Raw genomic sequence first — 25,174 nt, forward strand, 5'->3', positions numbered from 1 at the left:
AGGAGGAGGAGGAGGAGGAGAAGAAGAAGAAGAAGAAGAAGAAGAAGAAGAAGAAGAAGAAGAAGAAGAAGAAGAAGAAGGAAAAAGAAGAAGAAAAAGAAGAAGAAAAAGAAGACAGAAAGAGAGAAAGAGAGAAAGAGAAAGGGAGAGGAAGGAAAGAAGGGAGGAAGGAAGATAAAAAAGAAAGGAAAAGAAAAAATGGGTCTCTAGGAACTGGGCATGGTGGTGCTTAGAGTTCCAGGTTCTTAGGAAATTTAAGCAGGGATCCCTTGAGGTCAAAACTTGGGCCAGCCTGGGGTATGCAGACAGGTGAACAAGTCCCTGAGTCCTCAGAAAGAAAGGTTCCTGAACTAGGTAGGAGTTTGAAAACAAGCTGGCAAATTCGTTGTCATACCATTTGCCTGTGTAGCTAACTGGACACCAGGCCTAGGATTTTGCGTATGCTTGGCAAGCCCTGCACCGCTGAGCTTTGTCCCCAGACTGTCCCCAGACATATCGATTTCTGAAAACTTAGAAAGAGGTCTTCATATCAGTTATAGGAATTGGGGTACTATGAGAATACAAAGAAAACACCTATTCGTGTGTTTACCCCGAACAAATAGATATGTGTAGACAATAAGGTGACTAGTAGTGTTTTAGAACACAGACCTTACACATGTCTGGGCTCATGTCTGGGCTCTGCAGCTGAGCGGCTGATCTTGCCCCAGTGTCTTTCCCTTTCTGTGTCTGTTGCCCCTTTTACAAGGTGTGTTTAATTGTCCCTGCTTCGTGAACAGCTGAGAAGGCTAAGCAAGTTGGTGCCAAGTGCACAGAACGCAATGCACACATGAACACGGTGGGTGCATGCGCTATTGGTGCTGTTCCGAGAATTGCTGTGTGGTAGTTCTGCAGTATGACACTGGCTCAAACTTGTGCAAACCTTCATGGTTCACCAAGGGCATGTTCTTGAGTGTAAGCCATGAGGCCAGCCACTGGCCCTTCTTCATCTCATTGACCCTTTTCTGCACCCTTGGAGGCCACTGTACAGCGTTAGAGACTGACCTGTGGTGTTACTGAACTGCTCTGGGCCACCAGGGAGTTGCTAAGAGTGTGGAGCCTGGAGCGCACATCTGCAGAACTTGGCTCACTGTTACTGACCAGTTTAGGCTGACCCTGTTTCTACACCTCCCAGATGCCAGCACACACTGGGATCTGGGTCACACGCATTACAACACCCAGAACAGGCACCTCTCCTGCATAAGAGGATCCTGAGGGCACAGAGTGAAGGCGAGTACCAGTGGAGCTACGATGTGTGGATTAGGAAACTAGATCTCATACCAAAGCTGTGTCGTTAGGTAGGTTTAGGTAGGGCCCAACTGCTTGTGGATGTATAGGGAAGAAAAGGAAAAACAACACAAACAAAGCAACAAGAACCTCAGGGTGGTGGCAGAGGTGGTTCAGTAGTTAACACACTTGTTGCTCTTGCAAAGACCCAAAACGTACATGACAGCTTATGACTCTCTGTAGATCCAGTTCTAGGGGACCCAGGTTCTCTTCTGGCCTCCGTGAGCACCAGGCATGCATGTAACACACATATATACGTGCAGACAAGCACTCATACACATAAGATAAAAATAGGTCCAGATGCCATCTTCCATATGTACCATCCTTTGCACTCACTAGGTGTATGGCTGGGCTTTCGACAGTGACCAAACACAGGAAAATCAGCTTTGTCGGGGTTTAATTTTTTCCGAACTTTTACATTTGCTTTGGAAAATTTCTGTCTCATTCAAATGCTTGCCATCACATTCAGGAATAACGTAGTAATCTCAGGGAAGAACACACTCATTTTTCTTGGCTACCTTTTGTCTTCTCCACTGCCCTTCATCATAGGCTTTCTGTCCTAAGGAAACTTTTGCACAGACTGCAAAAGGGATGGAGATTTGCTGCCTGGATTACAACAGTAAAAAGCAAACAATACAGCCATCTGGTTAAAACCACCCAAAATGGCTCACATGACAAATTTTGTTATACGATTTAGGGTTTTTGTTTTTCTGGTAATCGTTTTAAGAACCTACTTTGGAAGGAACTTAGAAGACAAGAATCTGAGAAGCAAGGCATCATACATGTTTTCAAATGTTCTTATCAGAAAGTCTGTTTCCGCTTATTATAAATCCAAATCCTTCTAAAGTCACTTGTGCAAACTCGAGGTTCCGTCTAGACCTTGTGTTACACGGGAGATAAGGAAGACTACTGGCCATGACCTGATCCTCAGCACTGAAGGGCGCGTCAGGCTGGGGTGCAGTTGGCCTTTGTTCCTGGTTTTGTTTTGTTTTTTGAGATAGGATTTCTTATGACTGTCCCAGGTCTCACTCTGTAGATGGCCAGCCTCGAACTCAGAGATCTTCCTGCCTCTGCCTTCTGAGTGCTGCCATACAACCTCCCAACACATATTTTTGTTTTTGAGACATGGTCTCAGGGCATACCTCTGACTCTGTAGACCAGGCTGGCCTGGAACCCACCGAGCTCCATTTGCTTCTGCCTCCTAAATGTAAACATTTTTTTATAAAATTACTTTTTCTAAATGGGTTAGTGTGACCCACGTATTCAGTAACTAGTGATATCTAATGTCTCATATTGATTTTTAAAAATTAATAATGTAATACACCACACACTGCTGAACTGTACACTTTAATTAATTTACTAATTGTGTGGTGTGGGAATTTGATCTTATTAGAAAGTTTTATTTTAAGGAAAAAAAAAAAAAAACCAGAAAACCAGTAAGCTTATAACAAACCCCATTGATGGAATACAACTTTTATTAAGAGGATAGGATAGACTTATTGTTTAGACCTGGCACGATGCCCATAACACGTTGTGAGGTAAAAGGACTCAAGCGTAAGCGTGTTTCTGTTCATCTACAGTTCTGTTCTATGGACATCACCCTTGCAAGAACCATCGTGCAGCCTGCCCTGCTCCCCTGGTGTTGGTCGGCAAGTACCAACCTTATCCTTTGAAACTGCTTCATTATTTCTGCTATGATTTTTATCATGATCTATCTAATTATTCCCCATTGGGGAGCATTCAGATTGTTTGCAACTTTTAGATATTTCAGCCAGAAGCTATGACAAGGACCTTTGAACAAGCACAGGTGCTCAGTCATTTCCCAGGGTGGGCACTGCTGAATTAGAACCTGTGCACCTGGATCTACGCCCTTCTCAGTGATGCCCTGGCCATTGCCGTTCATATGAAAAGATGCTGTTTGTGCTGGGGTCGCCACATGAGCAGGGACATATGTCTCACAATCTTAACCAGTGCTTGAACTTTTTCCTATCCTAGAAATTAAAATCCCTCCACCTTAAATGTCGTTTTTATGACTGAAATTGAGAAGGAGTGAGTTTCTCGTTTTCTAGCAATAAGAAAGTGCCAGGGGACACCACAGTTGCTACCCTTGGGGACCTAACATTCAGTTTGCTGCCCATGAACATTTTTTGTACTTTTTCCCAGTTGGCATTCTGTTATAAATGCAGCAGATAGTTTCATCTATTCTGTGGCTTGTCTACTGGATTGTGTTTCCAGTGTTTTGTACCCTGTGTAGGTTTTTTTTTTTTTTTAAAGATTTATTTATTGTGTATACAGTATTCTGCCTGCAAGCATGCCTTCAGGCCAGAAGAGAGCACCAGATCTCAGTACAGATGGTTGTGAGCCACCATGTGGCTGCTGGGAATTGAACTCAGGACCTTTAGAAGAGCAGGCAGTGCTCTTAACCACTGAGCCATCTCTCCAGCCCCCCTGTGTAGGTTTTTTAATTTATACAAGGTCCTATTCATCAGGCTTTCTCTTTAAACCATTACATTCCATGTATCATCTTAAAAAACACCTTTACTCAAAGGTCATAAACATGGTCAAGCAGTTTTATAGTTTCATTTTAGGACCTAAATTCATCTGGAATCTCTTAGGGTGGTTTGTCTCCAGATTTCACACCCCATAGTATATATTTATGATGTTCACATTCTCAAGTTCCAGTGACTTTCCATAAGCAGAAATAACCATGAGAAGTTTAAAAAGAAATGCAAGGAATAAAGTATAAAAGAGAAAGGGGAAGGGTTGAGGAACAAGGCCAGAACCTAAGGAGTAGACTGAGGTTGTGATGGGTCCAGGTAGGAACAAGAGGCCAGAAGAGCAATCCAGGTTTACTTTGTGTCCTCAGGAAACCATGAAGCATAAAAAAAGTCACAGCTTTCCAGGAGCCGGATGGCAAGTGAGATGCCAGCCCCAGACTAACTGTCAATTACTCCCATCCATTTTGGCTCATAAAGGTAGCAGACTGTGAACGTGTTCGAACGTGTTGATTAACACCCTCCTTAGGTCCCAGGAAGATGATGTTGTGTAGTTGAAGTAGAGATAATGAACGGACAGGATTTGGATGGGTGACTCTGAAAAGATGGCTGAGCTAGACTCTCTAGGCTCACCTGCCCAAACCCCCGCAGTTCCTTTTCTTCACTTAGCATTGAACCCTTGTGGCTCTTAATGTCATTCAGAGGCACCAGTTGGCCCACCCAACACATCTATGGACTGCTGTGTATGTCCAGCCCTGCTCTAAGGCCTTTGGAGCCCCAGCTCCTCCATTTCTTTGCCTTAGCCTGTTATATTTATTTTCTTAAACCCATGCTCATGTGTATACATTAAATAGGCAAAATATAATTTTTCAGATCTTGACATGTTACACTAATTCTTTCCTCTCATAGATAAATTACAATTTTCTTTTCTCCATAATATTTTTGAACTTTCAGTTTTTACATTTTATTCTTAGAGAACTTCAAGCACGAAATATGATCATGCCCCATCACCCAGAAACTCTGCCCCCCACCAAGTACCTTCAACACATCCTCCACCACCACCAATTGATAAAATAGAGTATTCCCTGCAGACTGAGCCCACACTCGGGACTCAGAATTATCTGAGAAAGACTAAACTCCCGTTACCGGACATCTGGTCATGTGGGCTTTCACTCATACAGCAATGCAGAAGGCCTACATGAAAAGGCCCACAAGCAGGCTTCTTGGGATCCTCTTCATGCCTCTCCTGGGGGATGTTTTAAGACCCTTCCCATCTTTTAAGTACAAGAAGAATAAATGCCAGCCCTGACTTTATTCTGTCAGATTGTATCCCCATTACAGGGAATCAACCGTATATGCCTATCACATTATCTTTCCTCCACTTCTCCCTCACATTCCACGTAAACGCAAAAGCTGTGACTAAAACCGTTGCCCAGCCTTTAGTCTGGGCCTCTTCATGTCATTCTTGCCCACTTATAAGTGTGTTTGATGAGCTGGTGGCTTGAACAATATTTTATCCGTAGTTTTTAAGAGCTAGTCTCTTTCTGTGTGATGGTTGGGCGTGTCTCCAGGCATTGCTCTATTAATGAATCTGTTGCTAGCCATTGCTAACTTGGAGAGCATCTGCTCTCATCTGCTCCTTCCCAAGAATGTGCCTCATCCTTCAGGCCATTTGGCTGGGTGGTGTGGTCAGGCAAAGATGATCACCCCCTAATTGTGGCTCAGGTCCCCAGATTCCCTCCACTTATCTGAGGCAAGGTACACTGTCAGAGGATAAAGGCAGGCCACCAAGTGCTGCAAGGGACAATGCAAAGTTGTGACAATGTGCCGGGCATGGTGACACACTCCTGTGACTTCAGGAGGTGGAGTCGGGAGAGCCATGAATTCAAGACCAGCCTAGTCTACACCATGAGTTTCTGGGCTAGGCTACATAGTAAGACCTGTCTCAAAATAACAAAAGTTCTGAATATGCCAGTGAATTTGACATAAACCAGGAGTTCCTTAGCCCACTATGGGAAAAATCTAATATGGTTAAGAGTGTCTTTGGAATGGCCCCTTATGATTTTGAGGACTTTCTACTAAGGTTTCTCTGTCATTTCAGAGGCCTGACTTATATCAGCCATGCACATATATGAGCATTATGTCAATAGTAGGCCTCTGGATATGGCTCGTGGCCCACTCTTTCTTGAGAATAGCTTGCCAGTGATCAGTGTGCTATATGACCAAACTGCCTCCTAGCCTTTGTGAAATTGTTGGGTGTGAATTGTTAATTAAATGAGTACAAGCTAAGATGAAGATAAGATACGTTTGAGTGGGTGGGAAAGCTCAGTTGCTGACTGGCAACCGCCTGCATCACAGCCCTTCTGAGAAGGCATTTCCCAACACTTTGAAAGGCAGAAGCCGATCTGAGATACAAGTTAATTATAGTTTGATAAAGCTACCAAATTGGGCCTTAAAATTTCGGTGGAGGTGGTCCATGTTATCTTGGATCTTCTGGCCAATGAATGGTTCAAAGCCTTAGTGTGCAACATACTGAACACAAGTCACAATGACAGGTAAATGCTAATGTTGCCCAAGGTACATACAGCCTTCATCCCTTCCCAAAAAGCAAGCTCTTTACAGCTTGTGAGCATCCATAGACACACCGTAACCAGCCAGGACCAGGGTGGGCATCCATAGACACACCGTAACCAGCCAAGGCCAGGGATCCGGTTACACATCATTATGAATGCCATGAGCTCTATATGTCTACTGGATTCTGAATAAATGCATGATGGCATGGATCCGCTGTCACCACACACTGCACAGAGTGCCCTCGCTTCCCTAAAATCCCATGTGCCACTTTCTCACCCCTCTTTCCTCCCTAATCCATGGCGACCACTGATCTTTTCGCTGTCTCTATAATAGTTTGTCCTTGGAGTCACACAGCAGGTCATCTTTTCCATCTGGTATCTTTCACTTGGCTACATATGTTCGGTTTCTTCCCTGTCTTTCTCTGGTTTGATAAGTCATTCCTTTTTGTTTGTTTGTGTTGTTGTTGTTGTTTTGACCCTGTCCTGGAACTCTCTCTGTAGACCAGGTTGGCCTCAAACTCACAAAGATCCACCTGCCTTGTCTTCGCCACCACCCAGCTATTCGTTCCTTTTTTAACACTAGTAATCTATTGTCTGCCTTGACCACAATTTATCTGTTCGTGTCCTGTGTTTTTGTGTGTGTGTGGACATTTATTTTGAGTGTGTGTGTTCAGAAGACAACTTGCAGGAGTGAGTTCTCTCCTACCATGAGAGTTCTGCAGATCAAACTCAGTTCACCAGGCTTGGCAGCAAGTACCTTTACCTAAGCCAGTTCACCAGCCTCGTGCCTATGTTTTTCTATGGTTGTAATTTTTATTTCATTTGGGTAAGGAATGAGGAGTTTGCTTGCTGAATCATATGGTCAGAGGAGATTTAACTGTGTAGGAAACTTTTGAGTTGTCCGCCAGAAGAGCAACGCCGCTTTGCAGGCTCATGAGCCACGAATGAGCACTTGTTGTCCCGTGGCCTCACCTACATTCCATGCTGTCTCTGTCACAGAGGTTAGTGTGTTAGCCAGACACTTTAACATGGAAAACACAGGAAAGAACCTTTAAAAGGACAAAAGATTGGTCTTGGCTCTCGATCTCAGAGAGGTTTCAGTCCACGGTAGTCTGCTCCATTGCTCTGGGCCTGTAGTGAGGCAAAACATTATGGCAAGATACAGCCCAAAGGAAACAGCCCCAGAACCCTCCGTCCCCCAGCCAGGCCTCCTCTCTACAGTTTCCTAAATCTCCTAGAACAGCATCACCAGCTAGAGTCAGAGTCAGCAGAACAGGAGTCTGTGGGGACATTTCATCCTGAGGCCATAGCAGTGTGGGGCTGCATTTCCTTCTACATTTGCCGCTGACAGACAACATGGAACGTCTCTTCATACACTTACTTACCATTGCGTGACTCCTTTGGTGAGGTGTCTGTAAAATCTTTGACCCACTTTTTAGCCAAGTGGTCTATTTTGATACATGGTCTCACACAGTTCAGGCTTCCAAGTTTACTACATAGAGAGGAGTGGCTTTGAGCTCCTGATGTCCTTGAACAGAGCAGTCAGTACTCTTAACCCCTGAGCCATCCCTTTGCCCTGTGTTCACATAACATATTGAGCAAACTTTCTGTCATTGGTTGATTCCTAATGAACCAACTCTTGTCTACTTATCCTTGGCTTACCCCATTTGCTGGCTCCCCAAAGAGAGGAATTCCACAAAACACAAGCAGTGTTCAAGTCAAGCAGTCTCTCCAGAGGAGCCAAACTAGAGATTCTTAACATGGCTTCCAGCTTCATCAGCACTGAGATAGTTAAAATATACATGGTGACCTCAATCACTTCAGAAACAGGCCATGAGAGAAAATGTTGTGTAAGACGTTTGTGTTTGATGATCCAACACAGCCAGCAAAGGTGACTTATCTTACAGCCCTGCCCTCATGGTAGTGTGTGCATGCCACTTCCAGGCTGGGCACTCTCCTCAGGCATCATGCCCTGGGAATTATAAATGAGTTTAAAAATGTAAATTCAGTTGATAGCTGATGGTGTGAGCTTCTGGGGCGCGTGTTTTAAGGCCTTCAGAAGAGCATGCTTTCCAAAGCCATGCTCCTTTGCGTACTTCAGCGAGTGTTGGTTTATTCAAAGTGAATGGCAGATCTCCTGGACCACACGCCTCTGACTGACTGCTGGCCAAGGTCTCCATCACATGGTTTGGACACTCATTATATTTTGAAATGTTGCTTTAATTGCTCTAATGAGGTGCTATCCAGGAGGGCCTGAGGTTTGTCCTTTAACTAACACGTCCTTACAGTAGTTTTGGTGCCCTTGTAGTTGTTTGTGTTTTGTGGTTGCGTGGGCTCACACCCACAGCCTTGAGCATGCAAGGAAGCATCATTCCACTGAGCCACCTCCTTAGCTCCCTGACAGTGTTTTCAGGACTGGGAGGAGTCACATGAAGTGTCAGTGCCCTTAATCCCATAACATAGATGAGAAAAGTGATCCACTCAAAGAGATGAAACATCTTGTCCCATGTCACATGGCTAGCAAGCGACAGAGCAGGTTCTAAAGGCTGGCAGTTCACTTTTGGAAGCAGTGTGCTTCATTCAGTAATGTGCCATGTAGAACTGCATAGGATCTAAGGGATCAAAGACACTGTTTTGGAGGCCAATTGCATGCCACTCAAATACGGGTTTGCTATCCCTACCAAACAAGTGATCCATTTGGAGATTTAAATTGCAGAATGGTGCTTAGATATGATGGTGGCTCAGCGCTGAGCCCTGAGGAGCTAGGCATGAGGATCCAGGCCAGTCTGGGCTGTATAGTGAGACCATGCCTCAAAAATAAATCAGGATGGGGCTGTGGCTCAAGGATAGAACACTTGCCTAACATGTCCGGGACCCTGGTTACACTCCCCAGCACTGCAAATAAACAAAATCCAGAAAAATAAATAGCAATAACAAAGAGTCTATCTTTGTCCATTAAATCTATCAAATGTCCTAGGTTGGTCCTTGAAAGAATTTCCATTTGGAGCAACTTTAGACTCTTTGCTAGTTCTAGAAATGTCCCATCCTTTATTCAGGACTCTAGCTTGCTTGGCCTTGGAGGGAAAGACTTTCTGGTTCAACCTCAGGGAGGAAAAGCCCAAGAGTAGTTTCTCTTCTTCAGAATAGCTTCTGGGGAAACAAACAAATGACCTTTATTCTTTGCCTCTGAAATATGAGTTTTCCTAATAGAAGCAAATAACAATAAGAATAAACAGACTCCAAATACATACTTTGGGGGAGGAATAAGGGGCTCAAAATTAACCTAATCATAAATCACAGTAGTATGCACCTATAGACACAGATATGATCTAAGAACACTCACTTTACAGCGGGTGAGGTTGCTCTCAAGCCTGGCACCCAGTGTGTAATATCTGGACCCGTGTAAAGGTTGAAGGAGAGAACAATTCACAAAGTTGTCCCCTGACCTCTACATATGAACTATGACATGCAAGTCTCTGCCCCTCACTATAGCAATGTGGGGGAGGCAGAGAAGGAGGGAGGGGAAGGGAAGAGGAGGAGGAGGAGGAAGAAGGCAATGACCAGTTAAGCTAGAAGGACCACATTATCACTGCCATGAGGAGGGCCCTGGTTTCCTCTGGTCTCAACTTCAACAGCAGTCTCTCGGTTCTTGCACTCCCCAAAGAGAAGAATTCCACAAAACACAAGCAGTGTTCAAGTCAAGCAGTCAAGAGTCTAATTAAAGCAAGCAAGGAAGCAATATATCATCAAAGAAGCTTCTCTTTGCAACAGATGGAGACCATTACAGAAAACCACAACCAATCAAAATGCAGAGAACAAGTGACTGCATGGTGCCCAGTCCCAACCAATGCATCTACAAAGCAACCCCTGCACCTACATAATGCTCAGAGATCATTGTGGAAGAGGGGGTGAGAGGACCAGGCAATCTGCTGTGAGGTTGCATCTCCTAGAAATGTTAGGGAAATAACACCCATGAAATCTCAACACAATGGCTGCCTAAACAAGGCCTGGACAAGGATGGCACTGGCAGACACACGAACTTGGAATAAATCTCACCAAGCACCTTCCTAGACAAGGAACCATAAGCAACCAAAGAATCCTGAGGATGAGTGAAATAGTCTTCCCTGGGGAAGAGCCCCCTGTTGATTATCCAATCCCCAGTGGTCAGCCGCAGAGTGATAGACATACAAGTAGCATTATAGGATTATAATAGCAGTCGAAGAAGAAGAGACCACACGTGAGAGAAAATGGAGTGGGGGAAACACAGAGGAGGGCTTAGAGGGTGGAAAGGGAAGGAGGAAATGATGTAATTTAATTTCAGTTCCAAAATAAAAATGTTGGTTTCTTTTAAATATACTCTTTAAAAAAAAAAGAGTCCAAGTCAACCAGTAGTAACCCCAATCTTGCTGGTCATGGTGCTTAAATTTCCCTTCTCCTTGTCCTTCCCTTGTGCCTCTCCCAGGCCATGTTCTAGAAAAAGCCCTCTTTACCCAGAACTCAGTCTATTATAAGTAAATGTATAGGATCTAAGGATATGTTGAAGAGCTTAAGGACACCTAACATTTAAAGTTTGCTGTGGGGGAGAGGGGGAACACACAGGTAACGGCAGTCTGCCTTTGCTCCTCTGCTGAAGAGATCCCTAAAGTAGTTTTGATCTCATCTAAATAATGTTCACTGTCATGAATCATCCTTAAGTCCCGTGTTTGGAGCCCCGAACTGGCACAGTGACCACTGTTACTGTCGTTCTATCTTGACCACCAGTCAGTTACTACCATTATCTTATATTCTATCTCGGAGCCATGAGTTAACCCACCCATAGTCCTTTGTATCTTTGGAGGCCGGTTGGTTAGTTGGTTAGTACATCCTGGGACTAACCTGCATAACATTCCCACTGAACCAGAATGTTTCTGTCATATAAAACAGAAATCCCAATGTATACTACTATACATTGTAGTGCTGGCTGTGGTGAGGGCATTTTTAAAACCAAGAGACTGGAGGTATAGCACACATATGTCAGAGTGTATGCATAGCATGTGTGAGGCCCTGGATTTGGCCCCAACACCAAAAACATTAGAAAGAAATCGCTTTAAGTACTTGTTTGCACTTCAAAAGGATGCTCAACTTCTCATTATTACTACTGACCTGGCCTTCAACAGAGAACAGTTAAGTTGCTATCTCTCTCCCAAGGGTTCAATAAGAGAAGGTGGGGCTTTATATAGTATGAGACCTCTAGAGATTTTTTTTTTCAGCTTTGGGATTTAAAAACAAGTTTCCTCTCTCTGTGTGTAAAGAAAAAAAAAGCAGAAAAAAAAAAGCAAATTATGATGGTTGGGACACGATGATTTTATGTTTATTTTTTGAAAACTTGTTACACATGAATAATTTTACGTTTGTGGTGTATAGAAGGAGAACACATTGGGAAGGGGACCTGGAAAGTGGACGGTGGCAAGAGGAAGACGGCGAAGGATTCTCCTCTTTGGTTGATGACATGCACCCCTGTGTTCCCTGGGTGTCTTAACCACATTGAAATCACGCAGACAGAGAGAACGTATCCCAACCTGATTCATGCTCAGATATTTTCTTTCCCTTTTTCGAATAAAGCTGTGCTGTGAGGCTGCAGGCCTAGTAGAGTGTTGGCAACTGACCGCTTGTGTTCTTGGTAGAGCACACACAAAGCCCTGGGTCTGATGCCTGGCATTGTTTTATGTTTGTTTTTAATTAAAAAATCAAAATGGAAAGGCATTTCATTCAGGAATTAATATTCCCCCAAACCACCCCATCACCTGTTCAGCAAAAAATAAAATGCAGCCTAGCTTCGATATTTCTCTGGTCTGATACCAAAACACCCCATCCCTGGGGACAGATGTGTGAGCAAATAAAGCCCCATCCTTCACTGTGTATTGGCAGAGTCTAACCCGAAACCAGATGTTTGCCTTGGATCTCAGGACTCGCTGTGGAAGAACTCCAAGAAGGTCCACCCCTTCTGGAACGGACTTTTGTCCAGAACCCAGAAGGCACTTCATTGGCAGGTTGTAGGTGTTTCCATCAATGCTGGAAAAAAAAAAAAAAAAAAACTCCATCTAATCTCTGGGTCAGGGATGACCTCAGCTCCAATAGACCTCTAATTTGCCTGTTAATTTAGCCGCTTTCTGTTCATCCTGCATACATTTATTGATCCTTCTCGGTGTATGTGCCAGGATTGTACACAGAGAATCATGGTTCCTTGCCTGCATGTGTTTCCCATGTAAGTGTGGAGTATCTAACCCAGGCTGGAAGAAGATGGGCTTCTGTGGAAGAAGAATCAGAAAGATGTTGGAGGTCAAGTGACTGATGCCCTCAGAGTAAGGCAGAGGCAAAGTGACTGCTGAAAACTCAGCATCAGCTTGGTCTACCTAGCAAGTTCTAGGTACAGAGGGAAAGCCCGTTTCAAAACTTTAAAAGGCGGGAGGGGAGGAGATGGGAAAGAAAGGAATGGAATAGTAGTGGCAGGAGAAGAGGAGGAAGTTAGGTAGAAAAGGAATTTTCTTGGATGAGTGAAAGCTGGCCACTGTGGCCACACTATCCATGCATGTTGGCTCTTTAGGGGGCAGCACAGGTGAAGACAGTCTAGAGCGTGTCATGTGACCGAGGGGGATGCTCAAGGCAAGAAGGAGCAGAACCTCGGCAGTCCCAGTGTGCAGCTGAAGGAACCATAGCAGATAAAGCAAGTGTCATGTGTGCTCCAGTCTCCGTGACTAGGCCCCCAAGTCACAGTTTCCGAGCATGGAAACGTCACGCTCGCTTTGGATCATTTTCTTAAATGAAGGGAGTGATGTCTGAAACAGAACTGAGCATGTTGCCAAACAATAGGGTCAACTAGTGGTTTGCATTTGTTGAGTGAATGAGATGAAAATTGGGGCCGGGCGGTGGTGGAGCACTGGGAGGCAGAGGCAGGCAGGTCTCTTAAGTTCGAGGTCAGCCTGGTGAGTTCTAGGACAGCCAGGGCTTCACAGAGAAACCCTGTCTCGAAAAATCAGAAAAGGAAAAAGTGAAGCGCTGTACAGGATGGCTGTTTGCATGATGAACAAGGATCATGTTCCCCTGGTGGCCTCACTGACTTTGTCAAAGCCACTGCTTCCAACTTCATCTCATAGTTGGAGTTTAGTCGGTGTCTTTGCTGTCTACTTCCTGTGGGGGGGGAGGTGACAGAGAGAGAGAGAGAGAGAGAGAGAGAGAGAGAGAGAGAGAGAGAGAGAGAGAGAGAGAGTATATGTACATGTGTGTGTGTATATGTGTATCTGAGGTGCAATATCTGTGAACTAATTATTTGGGGTAAATTTCTTAGAATTCTTTTTTGTGGAATTCATAGTACATGGAAAGGGATAATCTAGTGGTTGCCCTATTGTGCTGGGTACAACACAAGTGGAAATGGGCTCAACCAGACCCTGCAAGCCCAGCCAGACCAGAGTCCACGGCTTTGGAGCACACCATCACTGTGCTTGCCTGTAGGCCCAGAGTAAGAGAAAGCTGGGCAGACAACAGCAAGTGCAGCAGAGCCTGGTGGGAAATAGAAAGTTGAGACCGAGCAGTATCTCTTGGTAACCTCGCAACTTACTCCACCAAGCCCCTCCCCTCCCTCCTTCTGCTCCAGTTCTCCTCAGGGTAGGAAAGCTGAAAGTCTCACATTTGAAGTTGGGTATACAACCTTCATTTCTGTGGGTGTTTCGTTGTTATTGTCATATTCGTTTGGTTTTTAAATATATATACATATATATGTGTGTGTGTATAATCTTATTGAGAAGTAGATTGGAGCACAGCAGAACAGCAAGGAGAGCTTATCAAAATCATCACAGAAGCCTGGTGGTGGTGGCGCACACCTTAATCCCAGCACTCAGGAGGAAGGGGAAGATAGAGCTTTGTGACGTCAAGGCCAGCCTGGTCTACAGAGAGAATTCCAGGGTAGTCAGGGCTATACACAGAAACACTGTCTAAAAAAAAAAAAAAAAAAAAAAAAAACCCACCCCAGAGCCCAGAGTTCCCACCAGATGTTGGTGGGGGTCCAGTTTGCAGGGGATATGGGGCTGTCCTGGGTCTATACTTTGAGAATTCCTGCCTTCTGAGGCCTGGGTGTGGAAGACTACTACTAATTAATGCCTACTGCTGGTGGCTATTAGTGCTGAGTGAATGTGTGTGTGTAAGTGTGAGATGCTTTTAGCTGGAAATGACACTAAGCGGTTATGACATTTTCTACATGCTTTTTGCCTGTTTTGTTATTGTCTGCTTAGCTTTGTTTGTGCGTGTGTATGTGTGTGTGTTTGTGTGTGTATATGTGTGTGTATGTTTGTCTGTGTATGTGTGTGTTTGTGTGTGTATGTTTGTGTGTTTGTGTGTATGTCTGTGTGTATGTGTGTGTGTGTATTAGTCTTGCTTTGGTTTTGTAATGACTTCTTTTTCTCTACTTCACATGCAGAGGACGTGAACTTTGGTGATGGATTTAAATTGAAGACTGGCGTTATACTGACCTAGACAGACAGTATATAGCTCTCACTATTACTTGCGTTTTGCATTGTAATAAGCTACTTGTGCATGTGGTAATTGGATCGTACAGAAGGGAATACAAGAGTCACTGTCAGATCCAAGATCTTTTCAAGGAAGGGTAAAAAGGACTCTTTGAGTTGATGACTAGTTCCTGGGTACCCTTGTAGCAGCTTTCCCAGTGGCCAATTACTTCCGATCACACAGGGTGAGCGCTCACAAACTTTGACTTAGGCCAAAGGGTGATTGTAAAGACAGAGATGTGAAAGTCTGAGAAACCGGAAGCTGCTTTAGTACTCTGGGTGCCAGATCCTACATTTGACAGACTTGTGACAAACTGCACCTCCAGCTCTCTCTGCTCCTCTCTGGACGTGTCCACTGAGATGTGAGGAGGTCATCTGGTCAGATTGTTACGTCAGCACCACTCTGGAAGGTCCCTAGAACACAGCCTCCGGGTCAGCTGTAAGTTGTGACCATCACCCACCTCACAGAGGCTGTGGGAATCAGACAGCATGAAGTGTGAGCTAGCATAGAGCCTGACACTGATAGCTGCACGTAACAAGTGCTGTCCTTAATATGTTGGTGAGTTAGAAATTGGAAAAATTAAAACATGAAAATAAACTGCTTGGTATTCTTATGTTGTCACCTACCTCCTTTCTCAGTGACTCTACTGTTTAATTTAAAGCTTTTATAAACTAAAGTAGTATCTCTCTCTGTGTGTCTCTCTGTCTCTCTCTCTGTCTCTCTCAACAAAAAAACAAAAATCAAAATATAGCCAATAAGACAAAAATGGGCAAAAACAAAATGAAATTAAACAAAAAAGCCCATTCAAAAAAATTTAAAAAAACAAAACAACACCGACTTCATTTTGTGTTGGTCAACTACTCCTGGACCTGGGGTCTGTCCCAGAGTGCAGGAGATCTGCCCAGTGACACTCCTGATATTCTTTTCCCAGAAGGTATCAATTGCAAAGAGCATCTTGGTTAGGGGTGGGACATGGTGTCCACTGCCTCATCTCAGCATTGTGGCGCTGTCTGGCTTGAGCCTATCAGGTCCTGTGCATGCCGCCACAGTCTCTGAGCTCATGTGTGCATCCTGTGTCTGGAAGACACTCTTTCCTTGGAGTCCCCCATCACCCTCTTGCACAGGAGCCCTGAGCCTTGAGAGGAAGGGTTTGAAGAAGGCATCCCATTTGGGACTGAGTTCAAAGTCTCTCACTATGTGCATTGTCTAGTTGTGAGTCTGTGTGTTAATTCACATCTACTGGGAGAAGAAGCTTCTCTGACGTGGGTTGAGTGAGATACTGATCTATGGTATAGCAATATGCCATTGGGAGTTAATTTATGGCTATGTTCCTTTAGTGAAGTTTTCCCTTTAGGCCTATGACCTGTCTAGTCTCAGGTTCTTGGCCATTTTAGCAGTGTAAGGTATGGTCTCCAACACCGAGTCGGCCTTAAATCTAGTTTTTTTAAGTTGTTGGTTACCCCTGTATAACATTTATGCCATTATTACACCAGCATATGCAGGTCACTGTTTTAGCTGACATCCTCTTCTGACCTCCAGGCATACACATAATGCATAATACATGCAGGCCAAACACACCATACACATAAATAAATAAATCTAAAAGCTATTCATTGTTATTATGTGTACACATGTATATGTGATCTGTGTGTGCATGTGGTATGGGAAGTCCTTTCTATGTATGTGTTGCTTTTATTGGTTAATGAATAAAAAAAACTGTCTTGGCCTGTTGATAGAGCAGAGTAGAACTAGACAGGGAAAACTAAACTAAATGCTGGGAGAAAGAAGGCAGAGTAAAGAGAAGCCATGTAGCCCCTCCAGAGACAGACATGCTGAACCTTACCTGTAAGTCACAGCCACGTGGCAATACAGAGATTAATAGAAATGGGTTAAATTAAGATGTAAGAGCTAACCAATAAGAAGTTAGAGCCAATAGGCCAAGCAGTGATTTAAATAATATAGTTTCTGTGTGACTTTTTGTGGGGGAGTCTGGGCAGCCAGGAAACAAACAAGTGACTTCCTACAATATGCATAGACACACATGTGTCCTGAAATCCATGCGGAAGTCAGAAGGTAACTGTTAGGACTCGGTTCTGTCCTTCCATTGTGGGTTCTGGGGACTAAACTCAGGTCATCAGGTTAGTGGCAGGCACTTCTACTCACTGAACAATCTCCCATCTCAACTTCTTTTTGGTTTTTCAAGACAGGGTTTCTCAGTAGCTTTAGAGCCTGCCCTAGAACTTGCTCTGTAGGCCAGGCTGGCCTTGAACTCACAGAGATTCACCCACCTACGCCTCCCAAGTGCTGGGATTAAAGGTGTGTGCCACCACCACCTGGCCCAACTTCTGTGTTTCAATGACTGTTTCTAAACTGTAAATATTTTCCTGATCCACCAGGCATTGGTGGCACACACCTTTAATCCCAGCATTCAGGAAGCAGAGGCAGATTTCTGTGAGTTCTAGGCCAGCCTGGTCTACAGAGTGAGTTCCAGGACAACCAGGATTGTTTCACAGAGAATCCCTGCCCCCAGTTGTAGGGAGGGGCTGCTTGTTTGACCCAGCCGCCCAGCTAGCTTAAGCCCGAAATAATCACACAGAAATTATATTCATTAAAACACTGTTTAGCGCCGAGCGATGGTGGCGCACGCCTTTAATCCCAGCACTCGGGAGACAGAGGCAGGCGGATCTCTGTGAGTTCAAGACCAGCTTGGTCTACAGAGCTAGTGCCAGGACAGGCTCCAAAGCCACAGAGAAACCCTGTCTTGAAAAACCAAAAAAAAAGAAAAGAAAACACTGTTTAGCCATTAGCTCTAACTTCTTAGCCCCCCCCCCCCAAAATAGAAAATCTTTTCCTGATTCTCCATACAAATCCAGCTGAGCACCCATGTCACAAGCCCAGAATTTCTGTCAAACCCAAGTTAGTAAATCAGATACTGAGACATTTGAATCCATGTTTCATGTCCTCGGTGGTAAGGAGAAAGAGTTGTTTCTTTCCTTCCACCAGGTCAGGATTACACGGCAAGCACATTTTTTTACTCGTGAAACTATTCTTCCCTGCTAACTCAGATCTCTTGCGTACCCCTGTTATTTTCTAGAACTGGGAAATAAAGTATTTCCAACCTTACTAGGGGGAAAAACTTTCTTATTTACTTTGGCAACTATATGGTTAAAAGCAAGGGGTTTGTCTTTTGTTTGCTTACTTGAGTCTACCCTAGAGGGCCCAGTGTTGGGAGAGAGGGTAGTTGAAGCCCTTTAAGAGGGATCTCACCCACCTTCCCACCCTAGACCTTGTTTTTTGTTTCTTGTAGTGCTTTTTTCTGAAATTCCTACTTTAGATATCTTTTTGCTAGGGTATAGAAACAGGGTACCCTGCCCAGATAACCTTTTATTGGACCCAGTTCTTTTCCCGGATAACCAGTAGGCTCAAAGTATTCATAATATCAATTTGACCCTGAGGCCCCATTGTGTTCAAACTTATCTTGTGGCTGTCTGTAATGCCTCTACAGGGTTAATTTTCCTTATTCCTTTTGCACCTTCTGATTTCCTTATGATTAAAAAAAAAATCTGGTGCTCTTTAAAAAAAAAAAAAAAAAAGAGGGACCTCATTCTTATGCATTCTCCAGGTGACTGATTGCTCCCTCACTCTTAGTTCTCAGACTTGGAGCCACTGAAGTCACTCAAGGTCAGTTTCTTATCTTGCAGTTCACTTAGAGGTCATCCACACCAAAAGTGGGATTGAGTTTCCCACTGAAGTATTTTTTTCTCTACATTTGATTGATTTGATTTCCTTTCCTTTGTACCAAATAATATTGGGTGTCCATTTCAAGAATGAGACTTTTGTCGTTGTTCACTATTGTGTTTGTAACAAGCCAGAGATGAACAAACAGCCGACAAATATGTTGTTGAGATGGTACCGAATTTTCCCCTTACTGCTCAATACAAATCTGTGATTACCTAGAAGCATTTCTCAGAACAAAGTCGAAGAACTATGATTAACAGCACCCTCACCAAATAAGTAATAAATAACAACTTTGTTTCCTATAGAAATGTCAACTTTGTAGGATTGAAGTTCCAGATAACCAGAGAGTTGGCAACAGTGGGAATGGAGAAGTTCTAGTTAACTCGTTTCAGGTGGAGAAAAGATGGGATGGGTTTGTTCTTCTCCACAGGGCAAACCCAGAGCCATTCTCTAGAATTGTGTTCAGAAGCATCCTGCGCTAAGCCCTATAGAGTGTGTTTGCCTTTGCTTCTTTCATTCTACACACACAGCAGCCCCTACACGGGTCTCTAATGTTATACAAACCACACTGCTGTAATTATGTTCCTTTATTGCTTTTCTTCACTAAGTCAGAAATTTAGGGCTGCAAGTATAACTCAGTGGAAGAACAAGGACTTGGCACACTGGACTCAATTCCTGGCACCCTTGTGAAAACAAATGGTGTACAGCCTGACTTATTTGTTCACCCTGAATTAGGGTAAATAGATGGCTTGATATAGTGGCCTCGCTAAGTCGGTGAACGAATGGATGGATGGATAAAGAGAACTCTGCATGGCGTGGGAACTGTTAATCAACTAAACCACATTCTAGGTATTTTCTAAGAATTGCAGTTTTACTGAGTTTAAAGCATTGCCCTGTCATGGCAGACTTCCCTCAAGGTTTTATTCCAATTAATTACGAGTAAATCCTGAAAACTGTGAGTCCGGTACGTGCTTCCCCTTAGTCCCTCAGGACAATGAGCATTCCTCAGGCCTAGGTGTGGCTGCCTGAAGGAACTAGCTGTGAAAATCTGCAGACACCGGCTCAGTGTCAGCTCACTTGTTGCTGTTTAACTCCCTTCCTAGGCTCTTAAATTCTGCATATATCGCGGTTATCATAGATACATGAGTTGTGTATATATATATGTTTATGCATTTTGCATAAATATGTAGCACTTTACATGTTATTTTATCTGTATTAAAAGAGCTAGACTATTTTAAAATCAAAAGAGACTTCTTGCCGGGCGGTGGTGGCGCACGCCTTTAATCCCAGCACTGGGAGCCAGAGGCAGGCAAATCTCTGTGAGTTCGAGGCCAGCCTAGTCTACAAAAGCTAGTTCCAGGACAGAAACCAAAAGCTACGGAGAAACCCTGTCTCAAAAATCAAAAAGAGACTTCTTAATCTGGGTTTATTGGTAGGAAAGCAGGTTAAGGCAGTGCTTTTTGCTATATGACCATGGTTGGCCTGGTACTTGCTTATGTAGCTCAGGCTGGCCTTGAACTCATGGCAGTCCTCCTACATCAGTCTCTGAGTGCTGGGATTACAGGTATGCACCCCCATGCCTGGCTTGACTTCTTAATTTTGTAATTAATTAATTTTGCTGGTAAGCTTGGAAATTTATCCCCTTAAAGAGGAGTCTTTTTGTTGCTTGGAGAAGTACTAGAATTGAAGTCCAAATGGCCAGGATTCAGTTCTTCACTCTGGGAGTCAAGTCATCATCTCTACTGGCTGTGTGATCATAGCAGTTTGTATAATAGCTTCTCATTTGTAAAGTTTGATTGGCAGTCTAACTCAGTGGTTCATGACAAGAAAGCATTTAATATTACATAACACAGAGCACCAGCTATGCCTGCCACACGCACAGCCTCGGTGATCTTGCTTCTGCCCTTGCTTGCCTAAATATCAGTCTGTGGTCGAAATGGGACTTGCAAGCTTTCCTTGGCATTGTTCGGTTGGGCTGTGGTTTCTGGCTTACTTGACAGACCTCAATAGACTCAAAGGCACAGCCAAGGCCAGGCATGGCAAAGCATGCCTGTCATCTTGGCACTTGAGAGACCTACATAGAAGACTTGGGAGTTTAAGGTCAGACTGAGCTCAAAAACACCAAAGAGAAAGGCTAAAGAGATGGCTCAATAGTTAAGAACACTGGCTGCTCTTCCAGAGGACCTGGATTCAACTCCTAGCTCCCACACAGCAGCTCACAACTATCTGCAACTCCAGTTTCAGGGAATCCAACACCATACAAGAGGAATACATGTGCCAGGCAGTGGTGGCACACTCCTTTAATCCCAGAATTCCAGAGGCAGAGGCAGGCAGATCTTTGTGAATTCAAGGCCAGCCTGGTCTCTACAAGAGCTACTTCCAGGACAAGCTTCAAAGCTACAGAGAAACCCTATCTTAAAAAAAAAAAAAAAAGAAGAGGAATACATGCATGCATGCACACATGAGGTATACGTACATGCAATGTATATGCATATAAGAAGTATACATACATACATGCATGCAGTGTGTATACAAGCAAACACTCAAATATATATAAAATAAAAATAAATAGAACTTTTACAAAAACAAGGAGAGGGTGAAATGTACCTCAACGGGCAAAGCACATGCCTTGGTGGTGTGCAGAGTTCAGCTGAATTCTCCACCACTGAAAAAACCAATGACAACACAGAAGGTACAGCCAAGGCCACATCAGCACTTGAATACAAGACTTTTCTTATTTAAAAAAAAAAATTCTCCCTCCTGAATTACAAGTTTCACTGCTCCTCTGTCTTTACTTTCTTTTCTGATAAGTTATGGCGCTCTTCCAGTCAACCATCAACTGTGACTTCCCAGTATAATTGTGTGTTTTAGCAAGGCTATTGCTACAAGGCACTAGGATCCCAGAACGCAGTCTATAAACGCTTGGAAAGGAAGATCAATGTAACCTAATATACTGCTCTTTTAAATTACATTCTACAATAATAAATGCTTCTAATAAGTTGAGTTTCTTTTCATTCTGGCGGTGACTAATGAACATCTGAAGCATGGAAACGCTCGTCACATGAACATAAGTCACCATGAAATTGTAAAGTCGCCAGAGGGGAGAAGCACTTCCCTTCTCATTTTTTCAGAGTTCATTTGTCATTTTACAAGATAACTTATTTTTCTCTCCTTCTCTCTGAAGGTAGAAACCTGTGGGTTCTCGTTGTGGGGCAGTCTCCAAAGGAACACAGAGTTGGCATTCCAGAATTCAAATATGTGGCTAATATGCATGGGGATGAGGTATGTACCTGGTGTGAATATCTGCAAGAAACTTCCCCTCAGGTTTCTCGTGGTCTGTGTCAACACTGACAAGAAACCTGGACAAGTACCATGCGTCGTACTCGAGCAGCAAGGGCCCGAGAGGTCTTCTCTGGGAGGGAGGCCTGTGAGGAAACTGAGGGAGCCAGTTCTTGCAGCATCAGACAGTGTGGCTGTGCATTTGGTCCCCTGAGAGAGTAACCGGAGATGTTTGCATCGGGACTCTCAGAGCTGCCTCCAGCCCTGTCCCTCAGCTCCTGTCTGGGTTGATTGCCCATCTCCTGTCTACATTTAGGAACTCAGCACAGAGTTCTGCTGCACTTGAACTCCAAGCAATAAGAAGACACCAATCGCCATCCAGATGCACGGCATCTGGCATTTCTAGTTTTAATTTTTGATTTTAATCTTTATTCATTTATGGTGCTGGGGATTTAAACCAGGTCTCATGCTTTCTAGGCAACTAATTCATCCCTGAGCTGTTCCTCCAGCCCACGAGCATGGTGTTTGAAGCTGTCTGTCAGCGCTCCAGGCTTTCAGGGAGCAAGCTTAGGTGCACGCAGCGTTCCCTCCAGCCCACCATTCGATGATCACACTTAGACTCCTTAGTATCATCTTTTCCAGATTACAGGAGACGAACGCTGTTTTTATGTTGTTCCACACAATGCCTTTCTACCACTCTTACAAGAATGACTGGTGCCTTGGTGTGTTTTCTTTTGCAGTGATGAAAACCATGACCAAAAGCAACTTGGAGGGGAAAAAAAAGGTTTATTCCAGGTCATTGAGGGAAGTCGGGGCAGGATTTCAGCACGGGAACTGAAGCAGAGATCTTGAAGGAAAGCTGCTTGCAGCCTCTTCCTTCCTTCCTTCCTTCCTTCCTTCCTTCCTTCCTTCCTTCCTTCCTTCCTTCCTTCCTTCGTTCTTTTTTTCTTTCTTTCTTTCTGCTTTCTTTTATGAGACAGGGTTTCTCTGTAGCTTTGGAGCCTGTCCTGGAACTAGCTCTTATAGACCAGGGTGGCCTCAAGCTCACAGAGATCCTCCTGCCTTTAATCCCTGCCTCCCGAGTGCTGGGATTAAAGCTGCATGCACCACCGCCCTGCAACAGTCTCTTTTCTCTAGCTCACAGTCAACTCCCTTTCTCTTATGTCCCAAGACCAATAATTAAATCTTGTCTGAGGATCAGAAAAGCAAAGCAGCCAGTCACTGGCTCTTAACTTTGACCTCAGTCTGAAATTGCGACCCTTCCTCCTGGAATCTCAGAGTGAGACTGTGTCTGAGAGCTGACTCCTCCCATTTTATATTCCTCTCTAGTTCTGGGATTAAAGACTGGCACCACTACCGTCTGGTTTCTATGGCAGTTTATGTGGCTACTGGGATTAAAGGCGTGTGTCATTGCTGCCTGGTCTGTAAGGCTGACCAGTGGGGCTGTTTCACTGATTTTCTAATCCTCAGGCATCTTTATTTATTAAAATACAAGTGAAATGCCACTACAGGTTAGCACCCCGCACAGTGGACTGGACCCTCCCACATCAGTCCTCACTCGAGAAAATGCCCTGCAGACTAACCTACAGGCCAATCAAAAAGAAGTATTTGCTCAGCTCACGTTCCCTCTTCCCATGTGATCCTAGCTTGTATCAAGTTGAGGAAAACCACCCAGGCCAGTAGGACTGTTGACAATATCTGCCTCTTTTCCACCTTGGATATTTTTGTTGTTTTCTGTATACCAGGACTCCACACAACTGAGGAAGGAAGGGGAGCTCCCAGTTGCCGCAGTAAAGGAAATTGATAGGGGATACATAAAGTTCCCTATATAAAGGGCATATTTAGCCTTTAGGGGTTCCAGAGTCTGTGCATATGGCAGGAAGCACAGGCTGCTAGATACCGAACCATTGCACTAGGTGGGTGGGATGCTCTCAGCAAGCCTGGACCCTGTGACCTGATTTAACCTCCTCAAGCTCTGGTTCCATTAGGACCTGGGCTCCTCCCTTTATGACACACATGGCCAACCCTCGCCAAGCATGTCACCCAACCCGTCCTGCTGAAAGGATGCAAATACACGCCTGCAAGAGAGGAAACTGGCTTGGGATGGGTAAAGAACAATACAACTAGTTTTTTGTTTGTTTGTTTGTTTGTTTTTAATCATAATGGTCTGTTTCTTTAATAGACTTTATGTTGCTGGGAATCTGCCCAAAATTGTTTGTTACACAGAGCGGCCCAAGCTTCCTTTTTTTTTTTTTTTCTTTTTTGCTATCTAGTCTATCGATCAAGGTCTCCTGGAATCCTTTTTTAATAAGAGACAGATGGCACTCATTGACTCCAGGAAGTTACTCATTGACTTCCCCGGGATTCAGAGGTCACAGGCTGCTGGTCTCTGCCCTGCCTGCCTGGCTATGCTTGCCTTTTTCTGTGCGCCTTCATAAACTCAGTATCGTCTCTCGGGGCATCACTGTGTCCCATCTAACCCAGGCCCTCCCTGGTGTGGAGGGATGGCAGAGAAAGCCTTCATGTGTTCTGAGTGGGGGTCTGAAGTATTGTGAATGCCGTTTATGTCCTGGCTCGTGGCTGTGGGCTCTGCGGGCCTATTAAAGAGATGTATTGAGGTCTTGTGTATTCTGCCCTCCTCCTGATGCCTCCAGGAGCTGGAGACCAGGCAGCAGAGGACTGACTCTGAGCATAAAGCTGAGCCTGCCCCACCATGTCCCTCATAGAACTTTTGGGACTGAAAGTATTTTCTATTCTTGATGACTTCAGTCCTACTGAAAAGCAGCATCTTGAGCAGTTGGTCCTGACCCCAGGATCTTTAGCGTTTCCCGTCATTCAGGACCTCATGGTGAACTCCTGGAGGAGTATATATACACCGAGCGGCGCGGCAGAACAAATGTACCACATGATTTTTTGAGGACATTTCCTCTCTTCTAGACACCACCACATGGAGGGGTGGTTCATAATTGGTTCTGTGTATTTGAGATTAGTTGCGGCATCAGGGCCCATTTCTGTGTCCGTCCGTCCCCCCATGAATTTCCACCTTGTCTCTTTAACACCTTCTTTGAAAACTGTGTAACTTTACATTAAAATAATAATGTTCAGGACTAGGGAGATGGCTGGGGGGGGAGGGGGGAGGGAAGGAACCAGCATAAGACCAAACTAGACCCTCTGAATATGGGGGACAGTTGTATGGCTGGGACAGACTGTAAGGCCACTGGCAGTGGC

At 44.4% G+C, this 25,174-nt stretch overlaps 1 protein-coding gene across 1 annotated transcript in view; it reads left to right on the top strand.

Moving 5' to 3' along the window:
- Cpm (carboxypeptidase M) overlaps positions 1-25,174 on the top strand; it is a 59,957-nt gene that overhangs the window by 6,605 nt on the left and 28,178 nt on the right. Inside the window, exon 3 of the mRNA XM_050165486.1 lies at positions 21,852-21,949. Coding sequence (XP_050021443.1) covers positions 21,852-21,949 — 98 coding nt within the window. The remainder of the gene's footprint in view (positions 1-21,851; positions 21,950-25,174) is intronic.

This window comes from Alexandromys fortis, unplaced genomic scaffold (assembly GCF_014885135.2).
Source record: "Alexandromys fortis isolate MF-2015 unplaced genomic scaffold, M_Fortis_MF-2015_v1.1 scaffold_154, whole genome shotgun sequence".
NCBI lineage: Eukaryota > Metazoa > Chordata > Mammalia > Rodentia > Cricetidae > Alexandromys > Alexandromys fortis.